Raw genomic sequence first — 19,530 nt, forward strand, 5'->3', positions numbered from 1 at the left:
TATAAAGGGAACAGAGACAAGACCTCTCCACTGAGATCTAACTCTGTCTATCCAGACATCATGTGGATGTCCTGGTGCTCCCAGACCAGTGGCCTCACATTGACTGCGTCTCACCCTCCTGCCTACAAGCCAACCCCTCCTGGTTTCCTTCTCTCAGCTACTGGTATCATAGTTTTCCCAACGCTGCAAATTTAAAACCTGAAAAACACACAGAACCCCTCCAATCATTAAGTACCGTTGATTCAAAAATATTCTTAATTCTTCCCTCTGCTCTCATTCTCACTGCCACTGTCTCAGTTCAAGTTCTCATCACCTTTCCCTAGGACTGCTGCAAAATCCTCCTTAACTGGTTGGCCTCTGTTCCTTTAGGCTTGCCTTTCTCTTTTCACCTGCTGACACTGTCCTTCTAAAATGTAAATTTGATGACAACAATCTCTTACTTAATATCTTTTGCTGGCTCCACACTGTCTGGCTCTACCTATCTATTCTGCCTCATTTCTTAGTCCTCATTCCTTTGTCCTTCTACTCCCATAAATACTTCTGAGGTCACTTTATGTTATTTCATGCCTTCCTGCTTTTGCCCATAATGTTCTCTCTGCCTGGATTGCCCTTCTACCTCTTTGTCACCTGCCAAATCCCTTTTCCTCCATTAAACCCAGAACAGAGTCACCTCCTACAAGAGGCCGATTCTCTACCCTTTCCCCATCTGCACCCAGCACATTTCCACTGTGCCTCACCCACTCTGCTGTAACCCGTTCTGTACAGGTCTGGCTCCCAACTAGCCAGGAGCCTCACTGTGGTTTCCAGGGCCTGTCTCAGCATCTGGCATCATAAATGCTCAGGAATCACTGACACGTGTGCGTACGTGTGTGTCTGTGTGTGCGTGTACGTGAGAAGTAGATAATACCTATACCATACCAATAGTGAACTAGGAGTATTTCATTTTAAAATTTAAGGCCTTGGATTATTTCCGTTTCAAGAAATTTACATAAATCTGTTTACATGTGTTGCTTCATTATTAAACCTCTGATTAAGCTGTCTGACTCAAAGGACTCAAGGTTTCCACTTCCCTCGCGCTTCTCTTGGAAACTCAGTAAAGAATTTCATGGACTCTGAGAGCTGACTAAAGTTAATGGTTAATAAGTGCATGCTCCGGGAGTGCTTCAGCGAGAAGTATTGGGATTTTAGGTGATGAAATGTGCCCACTGGGACACCATAATTACCCATGTTTGTAACTGGGATGAGGAACCATTCTTTCATACAGTCCTAGTATCCTCAGTGAACTTCACTGATAGCATTCCTATTTTTTGGCAGAATCTGAACCAGAGTAACATACCTGTAAGACTGTTTAACTCATTCCTACTAGCTTTCACCTCACTTAATAAATGATCTCTCTCTTGTTTGATGTCTTTCACCGCACGGAGTCGCTCAGAGCCTGCATTCACCAGCTTCACCTTTTCCAGCTCCAGGTCACTCACTCTGGCTTCAAGCTCCCGTATCTTTGCATCTTTTTTATCTTTTAAAATCTAAATATACAGATAAACACAAAGGATAGAGTAAAGAATAAAAAATAAATAAATTATAAAGCAGCAATAGTAAGTGGGAAAACAAAAGGAGTATTTCACCTTTCTTTTAACCTTAGATGTCAATTCCCAGTATCACTGACCACAACCCTTCATTATTCCTATTCTATATATTCGTTCATTCAAAAAAAAAAAGGTGTTGAGCACCTACTTTGTGCCAGGCCCATTTTACATGCTGAGGATAGTGTAGCAGGTGAGGCAGGTGGGGCCCCAGGTGAGCACCTACTTGTTTTACTCCCAAGGCACCTCACTTGCTAGGCTTCCCCTGCCCTGGCTGTGGATTGCAGTAAACAAACAATGTCCTCATCCTCATGGGGCTTTCACATTTTAGTAAAAGGAGACAGACGACAACAAATATTTAATAGCCAGATAATAATAAGGACAAAAAAATAATGAAAAAGGTGAGAGGGTAGGGAATGAACACAGGAAGGGGGCTGCTACTTGAGCTGAGTTGGTATGTGGAAGCAAGCCTGACTGCTACCCTGATGAAAGCCTGCTAGGCAGGTTGGCGGTTGGCTGTTCTGGAAACTTGGATTTTGAGAGGGTTCCCACCAAACTGATGGCCCGCTCTGCCTAAACTGTTCGGCAAACAAAACAATTTACGCTGAACACCTGCTTTCCTTTCGGAAGACTGTATTCACCTGCCCGGTAAGGGTGACCTACATGACCAGCCCCCAGTATAAAAACCCTGCATACTGAGTCTCTAATGAACTTCCCTGGTTGGCAACATTTGACATGCGTTGTCACAACTTGTTTCTGGGGAATTAAGCATATCCTGCATGACTGCAGGAGAGGACTTCTGGAAGCCTGTGCCTGCTGGTTTCCTCCACGTGCTTTCTCCCTTTGCTGATTTTGTTTCAGATCCTTTCATTGTAATAAATCCTACCCATGAGCACGACTACCTGCTGAGCACTGTGAGTCCTCCTAACACACGATGACCCTGTGAGTGATCTTGGGGACCCCGCCACAGTTGGCCAGGAAAGGCTTCTCTGATGAACAGAAACCTCAAAGAGGTGAAGGAGCAAGCATGCAGCAGGCTGGGGACAGCTCTAGGCACAGGTAATGTGTCCAAGGAACAGCAAGGCTGTCAGAATGGCTGGTGGAGAAGACCAGAATAGGCAACCCCAAAACATGCCTCTTTGGCATAAGGATTATTTTGAGTTGTTTTGAGATCCAACGAACTCAGAAGAAATTATGTTAACAGAGTAGAAGTTAATCTTTAAGGGAAATTTACATTTATAAAGGGAATCTTCATTTCTAAGGGTGTCTCCCTCCCTGCACCAGGAGGAAGACTCTAAATTGGGAAGGTACCAACTTAAATCCACGTAACTGCAGTTTTCCTGATCAACTTCCCAAGACATGCCTCCCCTATACTCTTCTTTGTTTTAGCTGAAGACGGTACTTGAGCCTGAATTCTAAGCCACCTCTCTGAATTACTCATTTCCCTGGTCTCACCCATGCATATATGAAATATACACGTTAATAAACTTGTTTGTCCTTCTCTTGTTAATCTGTCAGGGCCCAGAGAATTTAGAAGGACAGAGGGAAAAGGATTTCTTGTCCTCTACACTGGAGTGGAGTGAGTGTGGGAGGAAGTGGTGGGAGGCGAGGCAGAGGGAGCCTCGGACAAGGTGGGCCTCCGAGGCAACGTAAGGATGTGAGTGAGAGCTCCTTCTGAGTGACAAAGAAGCCACTGGACAGTTTTGAGCATGGGAGTGATACAGCGTAATGTTTTAAAAATGTAACTCTGGTTCCTGTGTGAAGCATAAACAGTGCTGGGGACAAAGGGAGGAGTGGAAGTGGGAGACCAATGAGAAGGTACCCGCTAGAACAAGCAAGTGAGGTGGGCTGGGTCTGGTCCTTGAAATGAGCAGGGAATATGAATATGGAAATTCTAACTTTGCATTTCCAACTAACTGCCAGGAATTCCCAGCTTGGCATGCTTCTGCAAAGTCTGACCAAACCACTCCCCTGCTCCTTCCTCACAGGGCTTTTCCTCTCGACTTCTTTCCCAATTCTTCTGTTAGGGGTGCTGCTATATTCTAAGTCCCTCAGACACCTAAGTGTCTTTGAAACCTCAAAATCTCCTATGTCTTTCCCTTTCCCCTGACCCCTTATAATCAACCAAATCTTCCCCAACCTCCAATGTAGATTATCATGGCCTCTCATGTGGATTCCTACAACTGGCTCAAAATTGGTCTCTGTTCACATTGGTAACCCTGCCCAGGATGAACCCCTCTCTTCTCAGACCTAGGTCTGCACTGGCTAGTACAATAGCCACTAGCTACATGTGACTGCTGAACACCTGAAATGTGGTTAATCTAGGTGGAGATGTGCTGTAAATACAAAACACACCAGATCTCAAAGATTCTATATTAAAAAAATTAAAATCTCTCAATTTGTGATATTGATGACAATATGAAATATCACCCTATGATGGATATGCGTTAAATAAAATGTTATTAATTTCACCTGTTTCTTTATTTGTGTCTACTAAAAAATTTTAAATTATATAGGTAGCTCACATCACACTTCTAGTGGACAGTGCTGTCCTAGCTCCTTCTAAGCAAACACCATTTGAAAAGAAACTTACTTTTTTGTCATCAGATTGCTGCCTCAAATTAAGGCTTGTTGGCCTTAAATATAATACTAGTTAATACAGTTTAAATGTACAGGCCAATGCTATATTTGAAATGTAACACATGACAAGCTTTTAGCTGTTGCAGAAAGGATGGGTGGAGAGCTGTGGGCTAGTCTCACTCCCACCCGTGACAGGCTTGGGCAGTAAAGGCCCTAAACAAGGCCATCTGATCCCAGCTTGCCTAGCCCCTCCCGGTAACTGTCACCCTAGATCCAGCGGGTCCCACGGGGTAAGGGAGGCGGAGGGCTTTCCTGGAATAGCCTGTGGCATCACAACAGGCACCGGGCATATGCTACTCCTATCCCACCTGGTGGGGCCAGCTGATGGACAACCGTCCTCTTTCAGCCTTGGAAGAAAGGATCGAGCTGTAAGGACCTGCAGGTGCTGGGAGAAAGCTTACCCTGCTCCTTTGCTGTCAGCGTGCTCAGGACCCAGCCTGAAGAGGTGAGAGAAACCATACCTTCCAGAGCTAGGCTTCCCCACCTTTCTTCCTCGCTGGATTGTGAAGGGAAGTGGACATGTTTTAAAGCTCAAATTTTTAACTTACATTCTTTGCATCTGTGTAAAGCTCTTCTCAACTTGGAAATCTTTCCCTGAAGCTGCTCCAGTTCCATATTTGGGAATTAAAAATTAGTTTCTACCCTGTCCAATCTATCTTTAAATTCTTTATCCAAACTTTATCAGATTAACCTACCCCCAACATTGCTTTTCTCATGTTACCTCTTCCCTACTCAAAACTTTTAACAGCTCCCACCCCATCTGTAGGATAAAGAATTGACTGAGCTACTTCTGCTCACTAGGAATGCCTTCTTTCCTCCTCTCTGCCTAGTTTTTACCATTTCAAGCCCCCACTTCTCTGTGAAGCGTTCACTGGCCACTCTAGTCACAGTAACCCACTCTGCTCTGGGATACTCTACTGTGAGAACTTGACCCGTGCTCTCTAGACCAGCATCAGACGGAAATTTGTTTAGAAACACTAAGTCTCAGGCCCCATCCTAGACCTACTAAATCAGAAACCCTGGCACTGGGGTCCAGCAGTCTGTGTTTTAACAAGCCCTCCAAGTGATTCTTGTTCTCAGTCCTGGTGACTGAGAACTTCTAGTTCTCAGGTGATTGAGAACCACTGCACTGTAGTATTTACTCATATGCTGCCAAGGACCAAATCCCAAGGTAGTATTGCTCTCAGGCAAGCTATTTAATGTCTCCATTTCTCAGTTTTCTCATCTACAAAATGGGATAATAGTGTACATACCTCATAAGGTTTTTGTGCAGGTAAAACTGATTTAATTTACAGAGTATAAAACACAATAGATTCTCCCATTCCTGTGTACTCTTAACAATACTAAAATCCATCTCTTTTCTTTAACAAGAAGGTGGAATAATCATCTTTTCCCCTATAACATGTTCTGCAAATCTATTCTAAAGTTTTCACTGTAAGGGCTGGCCACTGAGAAGCCTTCAAGTCTCTTTCATTGTAAGTTTGGCTGTTGAAAAAAACTGTATGATAAAACCTAGTAAAACTTAAGCTCTAGAAAATTCTAGCTCTTTTTGCAATGAACTTGTATATCTCCACATGATAGGTAATAATCCATCGGCCCGATTTTTAGAATGAGGAAACTCAGGCTTCTAAAGTTTATTCAAGATTTGTGATTATCAGAGGCAGGGAAAGGAGGGGGCGGGGAAATTGGATGAGGTGGTCAAAAGGTACAATGTTCCAGATATAAGAGAAATAAGTACGCTAGTGATGTAATGTACAACATAATGCCTAGAGTTAATACTGCTGTGTGGTATAGTTCAACGTTGCTAAGAGAGTAGATCCTAAAAGTTCTCATCATAAGGAAGAAAATATTGTTTAATTTTTGTGTGTCTATACGAGATGATGAATGTTAACTTATTGTAGTAATCACTGCACAATATATGTAAATCAAGCCATTATGCTATATACCTTAAACTTATACAGTGTTGTATGTCAATTATATCTCAGTAACACTAAAAGAAAAATATTAATTGTATGTGATCTGTCTCTACTAGTTACCATGGCAGATGCAGGTGACTTAAAGCTTAGGAAATCAATTCTTTAAAAATTCGTTCAATAGTTTTAAATTTTGATAAATATTTACTGAGCACCTGCTGCGTGCAAGGCACAAAGTCATGGGGCAGGGGTACAAAGATGAATAAGATGTGTACCCTGCTTGAAGAAATCTGCAGTCTTATAGGGAAGAAAAGACACTGCTATTTACACACACACACACACACACACACACACAGTGCAATACAGAATGTGACCCAGGCTATAACAGGTAGAAATGCAGGATGACAAGGTTCAGATGGAGAATGGAATGGGGGAAGGGAACCAGTATTTTCTAAACAACTTCCACAGGCCAGGAATCAAGCTAAATCCTTGATACATATTTTCTCATTTAAGCCTCAAATAACCCAATAAGGTTTTGTGGGTTTTTTGTTTGTTTTTTGGTTTACTGATGTAGAAGCCAACATTCAGCAAACAGTCCAGTGTTTTACAGTTACTGAGTGGTGAGAGATGGGATTCAAATTCAGGTCTGTCTGAAGAGGGACAGAATACTTCTTCAAACTGTGGGATCAGGAAAGGCTTCACGAAGAAGCTGGGTTTTCAGATTTTTCTCTTTTGTATTGGCAGTACCGAACCATTCTGGGCCACTCCTTGTGGAATCTAACAAAAGTATGGACCCTTTCTCAGGAAAACATACACGCACACTGACACAAATACTTTGAAACAATTTCAGAGTGTCCACAACTGTCTTACCGAACCCCCTTCCAGTCAATTAGATCATACTTACTCATGGGAAAAAAGATATTTCAGAAGCTAACCCACCAGAACACCACAGACCTTAACTTCCTGTAGCTCCAGTCTCCTGTCGTTGATCTCCTTCTCCAGCTGGGCTTTCTCTACTTGCATAGCACCAGCCGTCCGCCCGTGCTGGCCCACCAGCTGCGTCATGTTTTCAATCTGTTGTCGCAGGATCTCGATCACTTTGTCCTTCTCCGCCATCTGCAGCCTGAGGGCCTCGCATTCTGTCTGCACGTTTCTGAGGTGATCCCCTTCATTCCTCAGGTGCTGCAGCTCCTGCAGCTTCAAGTCCACCCGGGAGCGCAGCTTTGTGATCTCTGTGTTGGTGGCTTCAATGGCTCGCTCTTTTTCCTGGAGGGAAGCTGTCAGGTCCGACACGGTCCTCTCGGAGCTCTCCAGGGTCATCTTCTTGGCTGTCAACTCTTCTACTACTTTGCGGAGCATCTCTTTGGTGGATTCAAGCTGAGCAGTCAAGGAGGACACTTTTTCTAGACTTTCATTCTTTCCCTGAATTGCTGCCATCTGATTGTTAAAGAAGAATTTCATGAATTTAGGCAGGTGGAGGTCTCAGGAGATATGACAGGTTAGCTCAAGAACATCATGCCATGAACCTAACAGTATCTCAAATTGTTTTGCTGTCAGAACTGCATACCAACCATAGACTGACATGCGTTAATTAGACCAAGGGGAGAAGCCTTAATTAAATAATAATGTTCCTCCAGAATGGTTTTGTAGAGTGGAAAAGAGCTCAGCAAGTTTCCTCTGAGGATGTGTTCCACACCAATTTAAGTTAGGATAACACTGGCAATAGTGGGAAGTGTGGTAGGATTGAAGACTACTGCCCTTTCTATTTCTCTCCAACCTGCCCCTTAATTCTACCTCTGAGGGAAAATGAATAATGGCTTTTATCCAACATACATTTACATACTCTGGTCGTTGTTTGGAAAAGAATAAGATTCTAATTTCCAACTGCTCCTTTCATCTTTCTTCCTGCCCAGGTTGGGCCAGAGAATAGGAAGATGACTTTGCCTGCGTCTAAGCTAAGACTGGCTCCCTTGGTTTGCTTTCTCATTTGGGAAAGTTTATTCTTTTGTGGGATGCTTTTTATGTCTCTATGGCAATTACTGGCATTGGAAGCATGTCTTTCAGACCTGAAGGTACACTGCTGTTCACAAAGCACTCCACCTTTCATGCCTGGTGCACTGAAATGCAGGACACCCAACCTGCATAGATATATACCTATCAGTCCTAATCAGTTTGGGGGGAAAGGAGGGGAAAGCCTCTTTTGGGGGGAAAAAACAAAAACAAAAAAACATCTGTTGGAAACCTTCAACCCTGCTGTTCCTCAGATCTCCCTATGGTTTGATGCTTTTCCAAAAAAGCAATTATTAGGTTACCAATTTCTATGTGAAAATGAAAAGGCAATTAAATGGGATTTTCATTATTCAACAATGGATAAAAACGAAATAAAGCTTAACATTTTAAATTTCACAAGTGGTCAAAAATATAGAAATAAACAACAGGTTTTTATCAGTTGCTCACAGAATCCACAGCTCTATTGTGGGGAGACCATGAGGAGCTGCCCAGCCCTGCCTGACCTGCCGCTCCATCTGGCCCTGACACTCGCTCTTCATGGCCTTGAGGAGGGCCTCCAGGCGCTGCACCTCCATGTTCCTGTCGTCCAGCTCCCGCCGCAGGTGGTCGATAGTGATGCTGTTGCCCGTGTCCCGGTCCCACAGACGCTTATTCTGCTCCTTCTCCAGACTCAGCTCCTTCTCTCGTTTATGTAGATCAGCCTACGAGAAAGGAGGTAAGCTCTTCCCCTGGTAGTAAACAATTAAAATATAACTCTTATTTTCCTTCCTTACATCACCTTTGGAGTTTTTATGTGATTTGAGAAGCCTTTGATTTTGGAATCTGATTCCTTTTTAATGGCTTGATAAAGAACAATGATTTCCTAGAAAAATAACATGTTTACTTGTAATTTCTAGCATTACATCTCAATGGACTAGACCCTAAATAGTATATAATGAAAATACAAATCATCCTGTTAAGTTTTGAATTTTATAACAAAGGCATTATGCTTCACCTCAAGTGTGTTCTTGTAATAAAGAAAAACTTGAAGGAACAGCAATAGTAATTTAGTTTACTGCTTCAGAAATGGCAGAAGAATGTCTGGTACTGAGACTGCAGTGGCAATTGGGCTGTGAACAGAATTACCTCCCTCTTCGGCCACTCAAGAAATACACAGTGAGTGTCTACTGTTGGCAAAAACTCCATAGTCAGAGCAGGAGAAAAAAAGACACACAGATCTTCAGACGACTTTTCACCCAGAGAGCCAAATGGACAAATAACTAGAGGTGGCTTTTCATTGATGAGACACAGCTAAATCAACAGCAGAGAGACATGATCAAAAAGGAGATCATATGCTTCAAGAAAGCAACTGAGTTGGACCTTGAGAACAGCTTGCAGATGCAGAGATTAGGAAGAAGGGACTCGAAAGGAGCACATGGGGTTTGCCTGGAGCACTGGGTTTATGTGGAGAGAGGAAAGACTGGAAAGGTAAGATGGGGCCACATAACAGTCTTGAAAGGTCGGGAGTCTGACTTTATGGGGAGAGTTATTTTTGAGTGGAAGAGAGACACAATCAGAGCTATATTTTAGAAAGATGAATATAGGCTGGATGGAAGAGGGAAGAAACCAGATTTAGGAACCGATAGGGAAATGCGGCCACACTGCAGGTGTAATGAGGTGCTTGGATGAATGGGAAGTGGCTGCAAGAATAAAAAGGAGGGGATGGGTATGAGGATTGTTCAGACATTTAACCTCCAAACTTTTCAAGTTAGATATGAGGACACTGGAAAATACTCATTAGGAGAGAAAGAAGTGAGGATTATCCTAAGGTTTAGAGCTTCTCTCACAGTTGCCAGCTCTCCCTTTACAGCACACAAATCCAGCCCCCTGTTAGCCTGTGAAGGACACTCTACCAGTAGAGAGCACTGTAGCCTGGAGTAGGGTTTGGTGGGAGAGAGAACCCTATTCCACAGGACCTCTAATAAATATCACACAAAGGGGTACTGACATCTCCTTTCCCGAATTTCTCAGCCTGAAGTACCCCTAACAGAGGGCTGAAGTGGGTTCACTACTATCAGAAGCCTCTTTTCTTTCTAAAAAAAATTTTTTTACCTAAACTTGCATTTAAATTTTCTTTATAATTTGTATGTGTTTTTGATGTTGTTTGGCTGCGAAATGAACATTCAACACTACTTCAATTTAGCAGAACACAGTACCTAATTGAAAGACTATGGCTGTTTGAAAATCAGCTTCATCTAACTTTTAAACCCTAACAATTCTGCTCAAAGTATAGAATATCATATTTTATATGTAAAACTTGAATAGTGTCTAGGATATTGTGCTGTATATAATTGTACAAATGTGTTGTACATTTTGTAATTTTATAAATGAAACTAGTTTTGTGAATTATTGTGGTAAAAACTTCCCAGAATTAATCCCATTCATATTTCAGAGCATCATCTTACCAAGAGCTTTTGAAGTTGATCGTCCAGATTTCCAGATTCCTGACTGAACTGATCACGTTCCGTCCGTGCTTCTGTTAGCTCTGAGTTTGCAAGAACTAACTGCTTCTCCAGCTCTTCAATCTAAAAGGAAAGCACAAATCCATGTGACTACATCAATGAGGAACATAAAATAAATATATAGTCTTTGGAAAACAATGGTATTATTTTGGGGCAATGGTATTATTTGGGGGGCAAAAATAAAACTATATTGTGATGTATTTTCCAAAGTTTTCTAAACTTAAGGTCTATGTAGATTTTAGCCAGACAAGTTGACCAAAATGAAATACTTGGTACTGTTAGATTTAGCCATCATCTGGAATGCCTCACTCTCATTTTCACAGTATTCAAGATTTATCTTCTGTGAATATGTGTTCTATAATTTGGTATTTCAGGAATTTTGATGTGGTATAAGTAACATTCGGCAGAGCCCACATAAATTAACTATATTACACTTAGAGGAGCTATTTTGTTTCAGAATATCAGTGTCAATAATAAAAGGCATTGAATATAAAATAATAAATGGTAATAACAAGTTTATCGTTTTGTCATTATTATATAATCACCCTATTTTGAAAGGATAAGTGAATTTATATTATAATCCTCAATTTCTTCAACTATAAAATGGGATAAGAATACCAATTTTAAAGGATTGTTATAGCTGTATTTTTCTCTTACAGAGGGGCAGCTATCTGATCTGTATGACTGTGCATTTCTATGACATATGTCAGAAGGGCCATTGCTGTTAACGGCATCCCTACAGCTCTTAACCTAGAGGTGCAGTGCTGGCTAAAAGGTTAACATCTCAGACGATGGAGATTTTAGCACAGCTACACAAACTCCTAACTTAGACACAGATATTAAAATAATGAAAAACTACTGATACTTAGTGTTACATAGTGATACCTGATATTTAATGTGACACCTACAATAATATTTCATCATCCACTTTTCAGTAATAACAAATCTTTCATGTCTGCAAAAATGTTACATATTTCTTCTTATTTCTAAGGCATCTATTGAACAGGCTTCCAAATCTACTGTCAAGAATAAAACTTATTGATTGGTTTGGATGCAAATGTGATTAAACTTTCTTAGAGAACATATGAATAATCTTTTTCTTGATGACTATTTTAAACTGGACTAAGTTCATTTAAGACCTTCATTTATTAATTCAGCACATACTTACTAATCACATTACTTTTCAAAAAAATTTTTTAAGCTCTTTATTGGAATATAATTGCTTTACACTGTTGTGCCAGTTTTTGCTGTACAACAAAGTGAATCAGCTATATTTATACATATATCCCCATATTCCCTCCCTCTCACCGTCCCTATCCCAGTCCTCTAAGTCATCACCCATCATCTAGTTGATCTCCCTATGTTATGCAGCAACTTCCCACTAGCTATCAATTTTACATTTGGTAGTCTATATATATATATATGTCAATGCTATTCTCTCACTTCGTCCCAGCTTCCCCTTCTCCCCCCAACCCCGTGTCCTCAAGTCTGTTCTCTACATCTGCATTTTTTTTCTTGCCCCGTCACTGGGTTCATCAGTACCATTTTTTTAGATTCCATACATATGACTTAGCATACGGTATTTGTTTTTCTCTTTCTGGCTTACTTTGCTCTGTATGACAGTCTCTAGGTCCATCCACCTCACTACAAATAACTCAATTTCATTCCTTTTTATGGCTAATATTCCATTGTATATATGTGCCACATCTTCTTTATCCACTCATCTGTTGATGGGCATTTAGGTTGCTTCCAAGTCCTGCCTATTGTAAATAGTGCTGCGATGAACATTGCGGTACATGTTTCTTTTTGGATTATGGTTTTCTCTGGGTATGTGTCCAGTAGTGGGATTGTTGGATCATATGGTAGTTCCATTTTTAGTTTTTTAAGGAACTTCCATACTGTTTTCCATAGTGGCTGTACCAATTTACATTTCCACCAACAGTGCAGGAGGGTTCCCTTTTCTCCATACCTTCGCCAGCATTTATTATTTCTAGATTTTTTGATGATGGCCATTCTGACCGGTGAAGCACATTATATTTAAACATATACATGCAACCACCTCTTTGATAAATGGTAAGGATGAATACTTAAAAGTTATGTGTGTGTATATACATACATACATACATACATACATGACTTAAGAAAATACTAATATAGGACTATGAAACAGTTTCACACTTAACAACAGTGTAGCATTTACAGCCTACAGGGACTGGAATATAAATTTTAATATTTACATTGGATATATTTTAAAACTTTGTATTTGACTACATGTTATGTATAAAAAAGTATTTCACAGGAATTAGATAAAATAAAACATTAGGTGGTGGACAGAAACGTGCTCACAGATTCTAATAATCCTATAAAGAAGTATGCTCACACTTATGCTCCATACATATATGGGGGCATACACAGAAAAAAGCCCTACAGTGATTCACCCTCTGTGGCACAAGTAGCTTCCTAAGACGAATGAATAGCATCAATTGATACAACCTCTTCGGCTCTATTATTACTGGGAGAGACTAACTCAGCACACTTAGTAAAGACATTAGGAATATTTAGGGAAAAAACCATAAACTTTCACTTTGGGTAGACAAATGTGATCAGAGAGGCAATTTGATCTTGCTAAGAGTCAAACACCTTGGGTCTGAACCAGCTTCTGTCACATAAGCTCTTTGAGTCTATAATTTGAGTCTAAGTTATACATTTTTCATCAAATAATCTGAAAAGAGTATTCTAGATGATCTTTAAATTCCTTTCAATTCTGCTTCTAATACTTGTTAAGACAAGAAGAACAGTATCAATAAAGCTGAAATTCTATATTTTCCACCTGTCTCTGCAAACAAAATATGGTCAAAGGAACCATATTTTAAGCTATAAATTTAACAAGAACACTTTCAATTTGAAAATTTATTCATATGACTAAAACTAACATTTTTTACTTCTAGACTGGCATAAAACCTTTTCTGTCTTTGAGCAAAGTACTTTGGTATGTGCTTTAAAAGCTTCAGTTAAGACTTGCTATTTTATGTCTGTTTTCACTTTTTAAGAAATTCTGGATAACCGTTTGATGTTAAAATCTATGAGACCAAAATTTTAAAAAGAAAAAAAAAAAAAGAAAAGAAAAAAGAGTCAACTTATATCTTTCCATCTAAGTATCAGAAGTTCCTCCAGACCCCTGCAGGAACATTTGTTTTGTAGTTGTCAGTACTGACTCAACTGCTATAGCTCTGCTTTTACCTTTCACTTTTTAGAGTAAAAATATTTATATTAATTAATCAACCAAAAAGATAAATGGAGAGTGAAAGGGAAAACCATTGAAGTAGCAGCTGAGCTGATACAAACAGCTGTAAAAAACACTATCAAGAAAAGCCTTTTAAAATATCCAGAATAAATACTGACATCTGAGATACAGTAAAGGTTTTTTCTTTTTCTTTTCTTTTTAAATAGCAGCACTGGTTTTCCCTTTCACCATCTATGAATCTACTTTTTGTTTTGGATCACTGGACAAATAAGTACTGGGATCTCATTCTAATCTTACAGTGATTTTAGATATCACCAATCATGCCAAATTGTATCTTTTGTTTTCTGTGCTCAAAAAGACACTGTTATGGGATAATAAGGGATGCTGCAGGTCAGCATGGAGGTGCACTGGCAGAACTATGCAAAGAGCTTTGCATAGAATCTTCCCGCACAGCATACAGCTCTAGCCAGTGCTACTAAGTCTTCACTCTTTGAGTATGAAATTCAGCCCCAAATGTTTTCAAAGTAGGAAAAATAAACTTAGAATAAAGATCATGAGATAATTTTGTTATCAAAAAGCGAAAGTTAAGAGTAAAGCCAAATCTACAGAGCCAATAGTGACAGCTTCTACTGGTCCAAATTCGTAAGGGGGAATTCTGGAGGTTCTCCTAAAATGGAAAGAGAAGAATAGAAAAAACATTACAGTAAAACACTTTTGTATGTCTGAAATCTATGTTTAAAATCTTCTTTGAAACACAATTTCTATTTTCATCAATATGAAAATACTTTTGTTCATCTGAAGAGAAACACTGCCCTCCTAAACAAGTTTTCTCTAAATTTATGCATTTTAGTTGGGAAAGTCTTCTTTAGACCTGTCACATCATCAATTTTTTTTAAATAATAAATTTTTTTTTCTGAAGGAATCTGACCTCAGGAGAAAATGCCAATACTGCCTACCTCTCATAAAATATGTTGACGTATAATATAAACATACTCTTATAAGTCTCTTCTCACAAATCTCACTTTTAATCATAGCTTCTAAGTATTTTTTCCTTATTGTTATTTGAACAGTATATACTAAAATCTGCACTGAAGCAGTGGAAAATAAAATAGACTTTAAAGTTTTAATAGGCTTTAGCAATGTAAAGTCAAGTCCATGAAAATAAAAGAAGTTAAAAGAATCTGTGTTTTTAAAATTCTATGTTCAATTTATTACAACAGAAGCATTTCATAACAACAGAATTTTTTCATGAACCCAAAATGAAATACTTTTGTTAACTTGCTTGGTCTTCTCTGCTCAGTTACAACATGTATTATCAATGCCTTTCAGGCCACAGTATATTCAAATCCGTATTTACATGGCAGGATAATCATCTCTCAGTGTTCCTTGACTAGAGGGAGTTACTAGTAAGAGATCCTGTTAACCATCAATTAGGTGCCAACTCAGGTTCAATATGCTTTATTGCAAGTCTCAGTGATCTGGATTAAAATTAATTAAACGAATATGCCCCCCTTATTTCCAATAATGTTGACTTTAAGACTGTCAAAATTCTTGGTGACCCACTGTTTACACTAGAGCAAAGGAAGACGATGACTTCAGTATTACGTTTTATCTACAACACATAACCTCAAAACATGCATATAAAAGGTCGGCAGTCATTCATCTGGATGCTTATGCTTCCAGATGAACGACCTATAATGCTAAAGAGACAGATGTTTAAAACAACAAAAGCTATTTTTGTATTGTTTAGATGTCAGTATTTGTTAAAACTTCCTACCATGCCCAAATTTAGAGTTGATCACCTTGATGTTATATATTGGACCATATGCAGATTAGCAAATAATGGGTAATAGCTTATGAAGTGGTAATTTTTCTAAGCAACATTACAAATGGAAAGCTGTATCAATTTCAAATTATGTAAGACAAACAGGTGAGTTGAGTTTTATTTAGTACTTCGTGGCTTTTCAAAGGGTTTAATTTGTCAATGAACAATTACTAAACTAGTCTTCTCAAAATGGTTTCAGTATGATGAGTATCAGAGCAGCTGATAACACAGCAGCTCTCCTGTCTCCTCCCTTGCTGCTGGATTGTCAGTGCTCAGGTCTGCCAAGGTGCCTACTTCCACCCAATCTGAGTCATAAAGCAACTTTCTACCTCATGCTGTATTGAAATCATGACCATCCTACAGGGTGAGATCAGGGCCTTTTGTGTAGGCTTGATCTGCCCAGAATGGGGTGGATATTCCTGCTATCAATCTTTGGGGGAAAAGGTCATCCTGAGATAAGAAACTAGAACACAAAAAGCAGGGCTCAGAGAAGCAGGAAAGAACAAATATTTCTCTCTGGGCTTTTGTTTCTTGGGGTTAGCCTTTAAGAAGTCTGAAGTTCCTTAAGGCTGCTCCTAGGTGGCAGTGGTTGAAATGACCTTGACACAAGAATCTAGGCCAAGAGCTAAGGAAGAGCTCTTGGAGAGCAGTGTTATTCACACTGCAACCCACCAGTGAAACATGAAATCAACCTAGCATCAGATCAGTATCTGAAGAGAACAGAAAAGAGCCAGTGTCTTAAGTAACAGGTGTAAGTATTGTTTTGTGAAATCTGCTTCAGTTGTATGTGCATACTAGACCATATGGTAAACTGTATTTCTTGCTGTGGGTAGTAATCAAAAATGTTTGAAAGCCCCTGTAGAGGATCCAAATCTCACAACTGAGATTTATAATTTCATGTTACTCTTTATTGTTTAGACTTTTATAGTAAAGTCGTGTCTAAATTTTCCATTCTTCTTTTAGCTGTGCCACAATGAATTAAAGTGAAGGTCTAGAACTAGAGAACCAAGGAGAAACAGCCCCCTCCTGTGGCCAGCACAGGGGTGACAGTGGTAATTACAGGAGGGCTTGCCCAAAGGCAGGAAAGGATCTGGAAGAATTAGTGCCTCAATAGTCAACTGTCGCTTCCCATAAGGAGCTTTTTTCCTGCACTGTTACCCTATAAAATTGGATTATTTTATAAAGAAAATCTGGCTGCTTCCTTATACTCTATTTCTGCCCAGTCAACTAAGGAGTGAGAAATTGACTGCAAGTAGTTAGAACTGTAGATTCTCTTATAGGTAGGATGATTAAATATTGAATTTATCTTCCAAACTAGAACATCTTGGAGATGAGAGGTGGCATTCACAAAAAGGGCACTATTTTGTGTCCTTGAAATTAACAAAAACCTAAGCTCCAGAAAAATGGTTGATAATGATAGAGAACAGCTTCTCTTTAAGCAGCAGACAGTGAGAGAACAGAGTGCTATAGTAAAAATTACTATCTAGTTTTAATAGGAACTGTGTGATGAGAAACGAAGATTTAGCTTCCTAATTATTTTTTATTCAGACTAATCTTGAAGTGAATTCAGTTTGCCAGCTGCACAATGATTAATAAGGAGGAGCTGAAGTAAGAGAGGAGGTAGGCTCCAAAATATTCAGTGGTAGGGGGAGACCAGCTGGTACCAAATACTTGCTAAAGCTAGGTAGGCCTTGTAAAAGTAATTCAAATGGTCTTATTATCTGTGTTTTAGAAACTTACTTGAAGGAGGCAAAAAACTTTTCTAAGAATGAATTAATTTGAGCAAACAACTTAAAAACTGTTTAACTATAGTAATTTAACATTGATATTAGTAGATATTTAGCACCCATCTTATAAACTGCTTTTAATTTGAAGTGACTGCTTTGATTCCTCATTTTCAAATAAACCATTAAAAACTATATAATTGATTCTATGTATAATAGTCTCTGGAATCAGAGTAGCAAAATCTAAACTCACCTTGTCTTCATACATTCTTTTGGCTTCCCTTAATTCAGAACGCAGCTGAGAAACAGTAGATTCCAGGTCACTCAGTTGACGCATATACATTGAATTTTGGTTCCTTGCTTGTTCTCTAATAAGGATTTAAAGCAGGAATAAGAGCAAAGAGCAAACTAAGAATAAATGTGATACCTAAGGATTTTCTAGCTTTTAGATACTTCCACTAATTATTTAATATAGCATTATTAGGCCAATAGTCTTTTATTTTCCAAAATTGCTTATTAAAAGCTTAAGTTCAAAAATGTTAACTGTTAAAGGCAGGTGATATATACATAGGAGTTCATTATACAACTTTTTTTCTCTATACCTTTGTGTATGACTGAAAATGTCCATATAAAAAGTTTCAACACAGGAGCTTAAATTATAAAATTATTTATATGTATAGTTATACATACACACACATACGTATATAGTGTGTGTCTGTTTTATCCTCAGTTGAAATGTAGACAATATTTAAAACATCCAATCCCAAGAGGCCCAAATACCTGCCATAATATTTCTGAGATGGTTATAAAGTATTATCTATATGTTAAGTAATCTTTTATTTCCTTGAATGTTAGAAAAGTTTTACTTTCTTGTAGAATCAATTATTAAGCAATTTTTAAAAAAAGATTTTAGAACAAAAAATTAATAAAAATAAAATGAAGATAAATGACTATCCATTTCAAACCACCAGGACACACATACTGAATGATTTCCAGTTGACTTTGGATACTATTGGCTTGGCTCCGAGCACTGCTAGCTTTCTCAGTAAGTCCTGTTATTTCAATTTCATGTTCACTTATTAACTGCTCAATCCTATAAAAAGAATGTGGTAATTATTATTTGATACAGATTTTGCATGACAATGAATTATTCTAAAAATTAATGATTTCCACCACTCTCAAATTTAGTATTTTGTTTTAGCTTTGAATATGCTATTATTTTTATGACAAGTATATTAAGTTAGATCCAGAATCCTTTATCCAAGTCATCTGGGGGCCAGTTAGGTTTTGGGATTCAGAATTTTTTTTTTTTAATTTTACAATGATAATAAATAACAGTACTAAATATTATGTGACACCTCCAGAGAGACCTACAGAGGTATCCTAGAAGTCAGACATTACTAATGCAACAGTAGGTTTTTAAATATTCACAGTAAATCATAAAGACTATAAAAAGCTTTATATTAGCTCAGATCAGGTTTTGCCAACAATTGAGTGACAAAGACTAACCTTGACCAAACTTTAGTCACACTCCTCTTGGCAGCCCACGCCCCACCCCACTTAGTAAAAAGCCTAGACTTAGTATGAACCTTGCCAAGTCAGTTTAGTGAGAACCCTCCTGCCTCAATGTCCCCTCCGAGTAATTTTCCATCCGCTGACACTCTCACCCTGCTTCTTGGCTATGAATCCCCATTTGCCCTTGTTGTATTGGGAACTGAGCCTCATCACTCTCTAATGCAAACTCCTATTGCAATAGCCTTTAATAAAGTCTTCCCTACTTTTTAAACAAGTAGGATAATTTTTTCTTTCACGTGAGTTTGCCACAAATCTATGGGAAAAAAATTCTGTGTTTTAGAGCTCTTTAGATTTTGGAACTGCTGATGAGAGATTGTAGACTTGTGGTATAGTTTCACTAAGATCTTCTATACCTCAGCCAGAAACCTACCTATCTTGATGTTGTTGAAGAAGTAGTTCCATTTTGTTCTGTGATTCAGATTTCAGTGCTTCAAGCTGATCCTCTACCTGGTTATAAAAAAGAGATATTGATTTAGGAACTGGTAAATCTAAAGCTTGGGAAATTTAGAGATTTC

General features: G+C 38.8%; 1 protein-coding gene across 10 annotated transcripts in view; it reads right to left on the reverse strand.

Annotated features, from left to right (window-relative positions):
- Positions 1 to 19,530, reverse strand: part of CCDC158 (coiled-coil domain containing 158) — a 75,299-nt gene that overhangs the window by 43,693 nt on the left and 12,076 nt on the right. For 9 of the 10 annotated variants that reach the window (XR_009052488.1, XM_057725492.1, XM_057725494.1 and 6 more), the window contains 7 exons: positions 19,386 to 19,462; positions 18,423 to 18,533; positions 17,694 to 17,808; positions 10,591 to 10,710; positions 8,650 to 8,847; positions 7,091 to 7,573; positions 1,337 to 1,526 (listed from right to left, as the gene is read on the reverse strand). Coding sequence is in view for 9 of the 10 variants with exons in the window: in XM_057725492.1 (XP_057581475.1) it covers positions 1,337 to 1,526; positions 7,091 to 7,573; positions 8,650 to 8,847; positions 10,591 to 10,710; positions 17,694 to 17,808; positions 18,423 to 18,533; positions 19,386 to 19,462 (1,294 nt within the window). In the remaining variant the exon portion in view is untranslated. The remainder of the gene's footprint in view (positions 1 to 1,336; positions 1,527 to 7,090; positions 7,574 to 8,649; positions 8,848 to 10,590; positions 10,711 to 17,693; positions 17,809 to 18,422; positions 18,534 to 19,385; positions 19,463 to 19,530) is intronic. The other variant, XM_057725493.1, reaches the window with a different exon arrangement.

The sequence above is a fragment of the Hippopotamus amphibius genome, chromosome 3, assembly GCF_030028045.1.
Source record: "Hippopotamus amphibius kiboko isolate mHipAmp2 chromosome 3, mHipAmp2.hap2, whole genome shotgun sequence".
In the NCBI taxonomy this organism is placed as follows: domain Eukaryota; kingdom Metazoa; phylum Chordata; class Mammalia; order Artiodactyla; family Hippopotamidae; genus Hippopotamus; species Hippopotamus amphibius.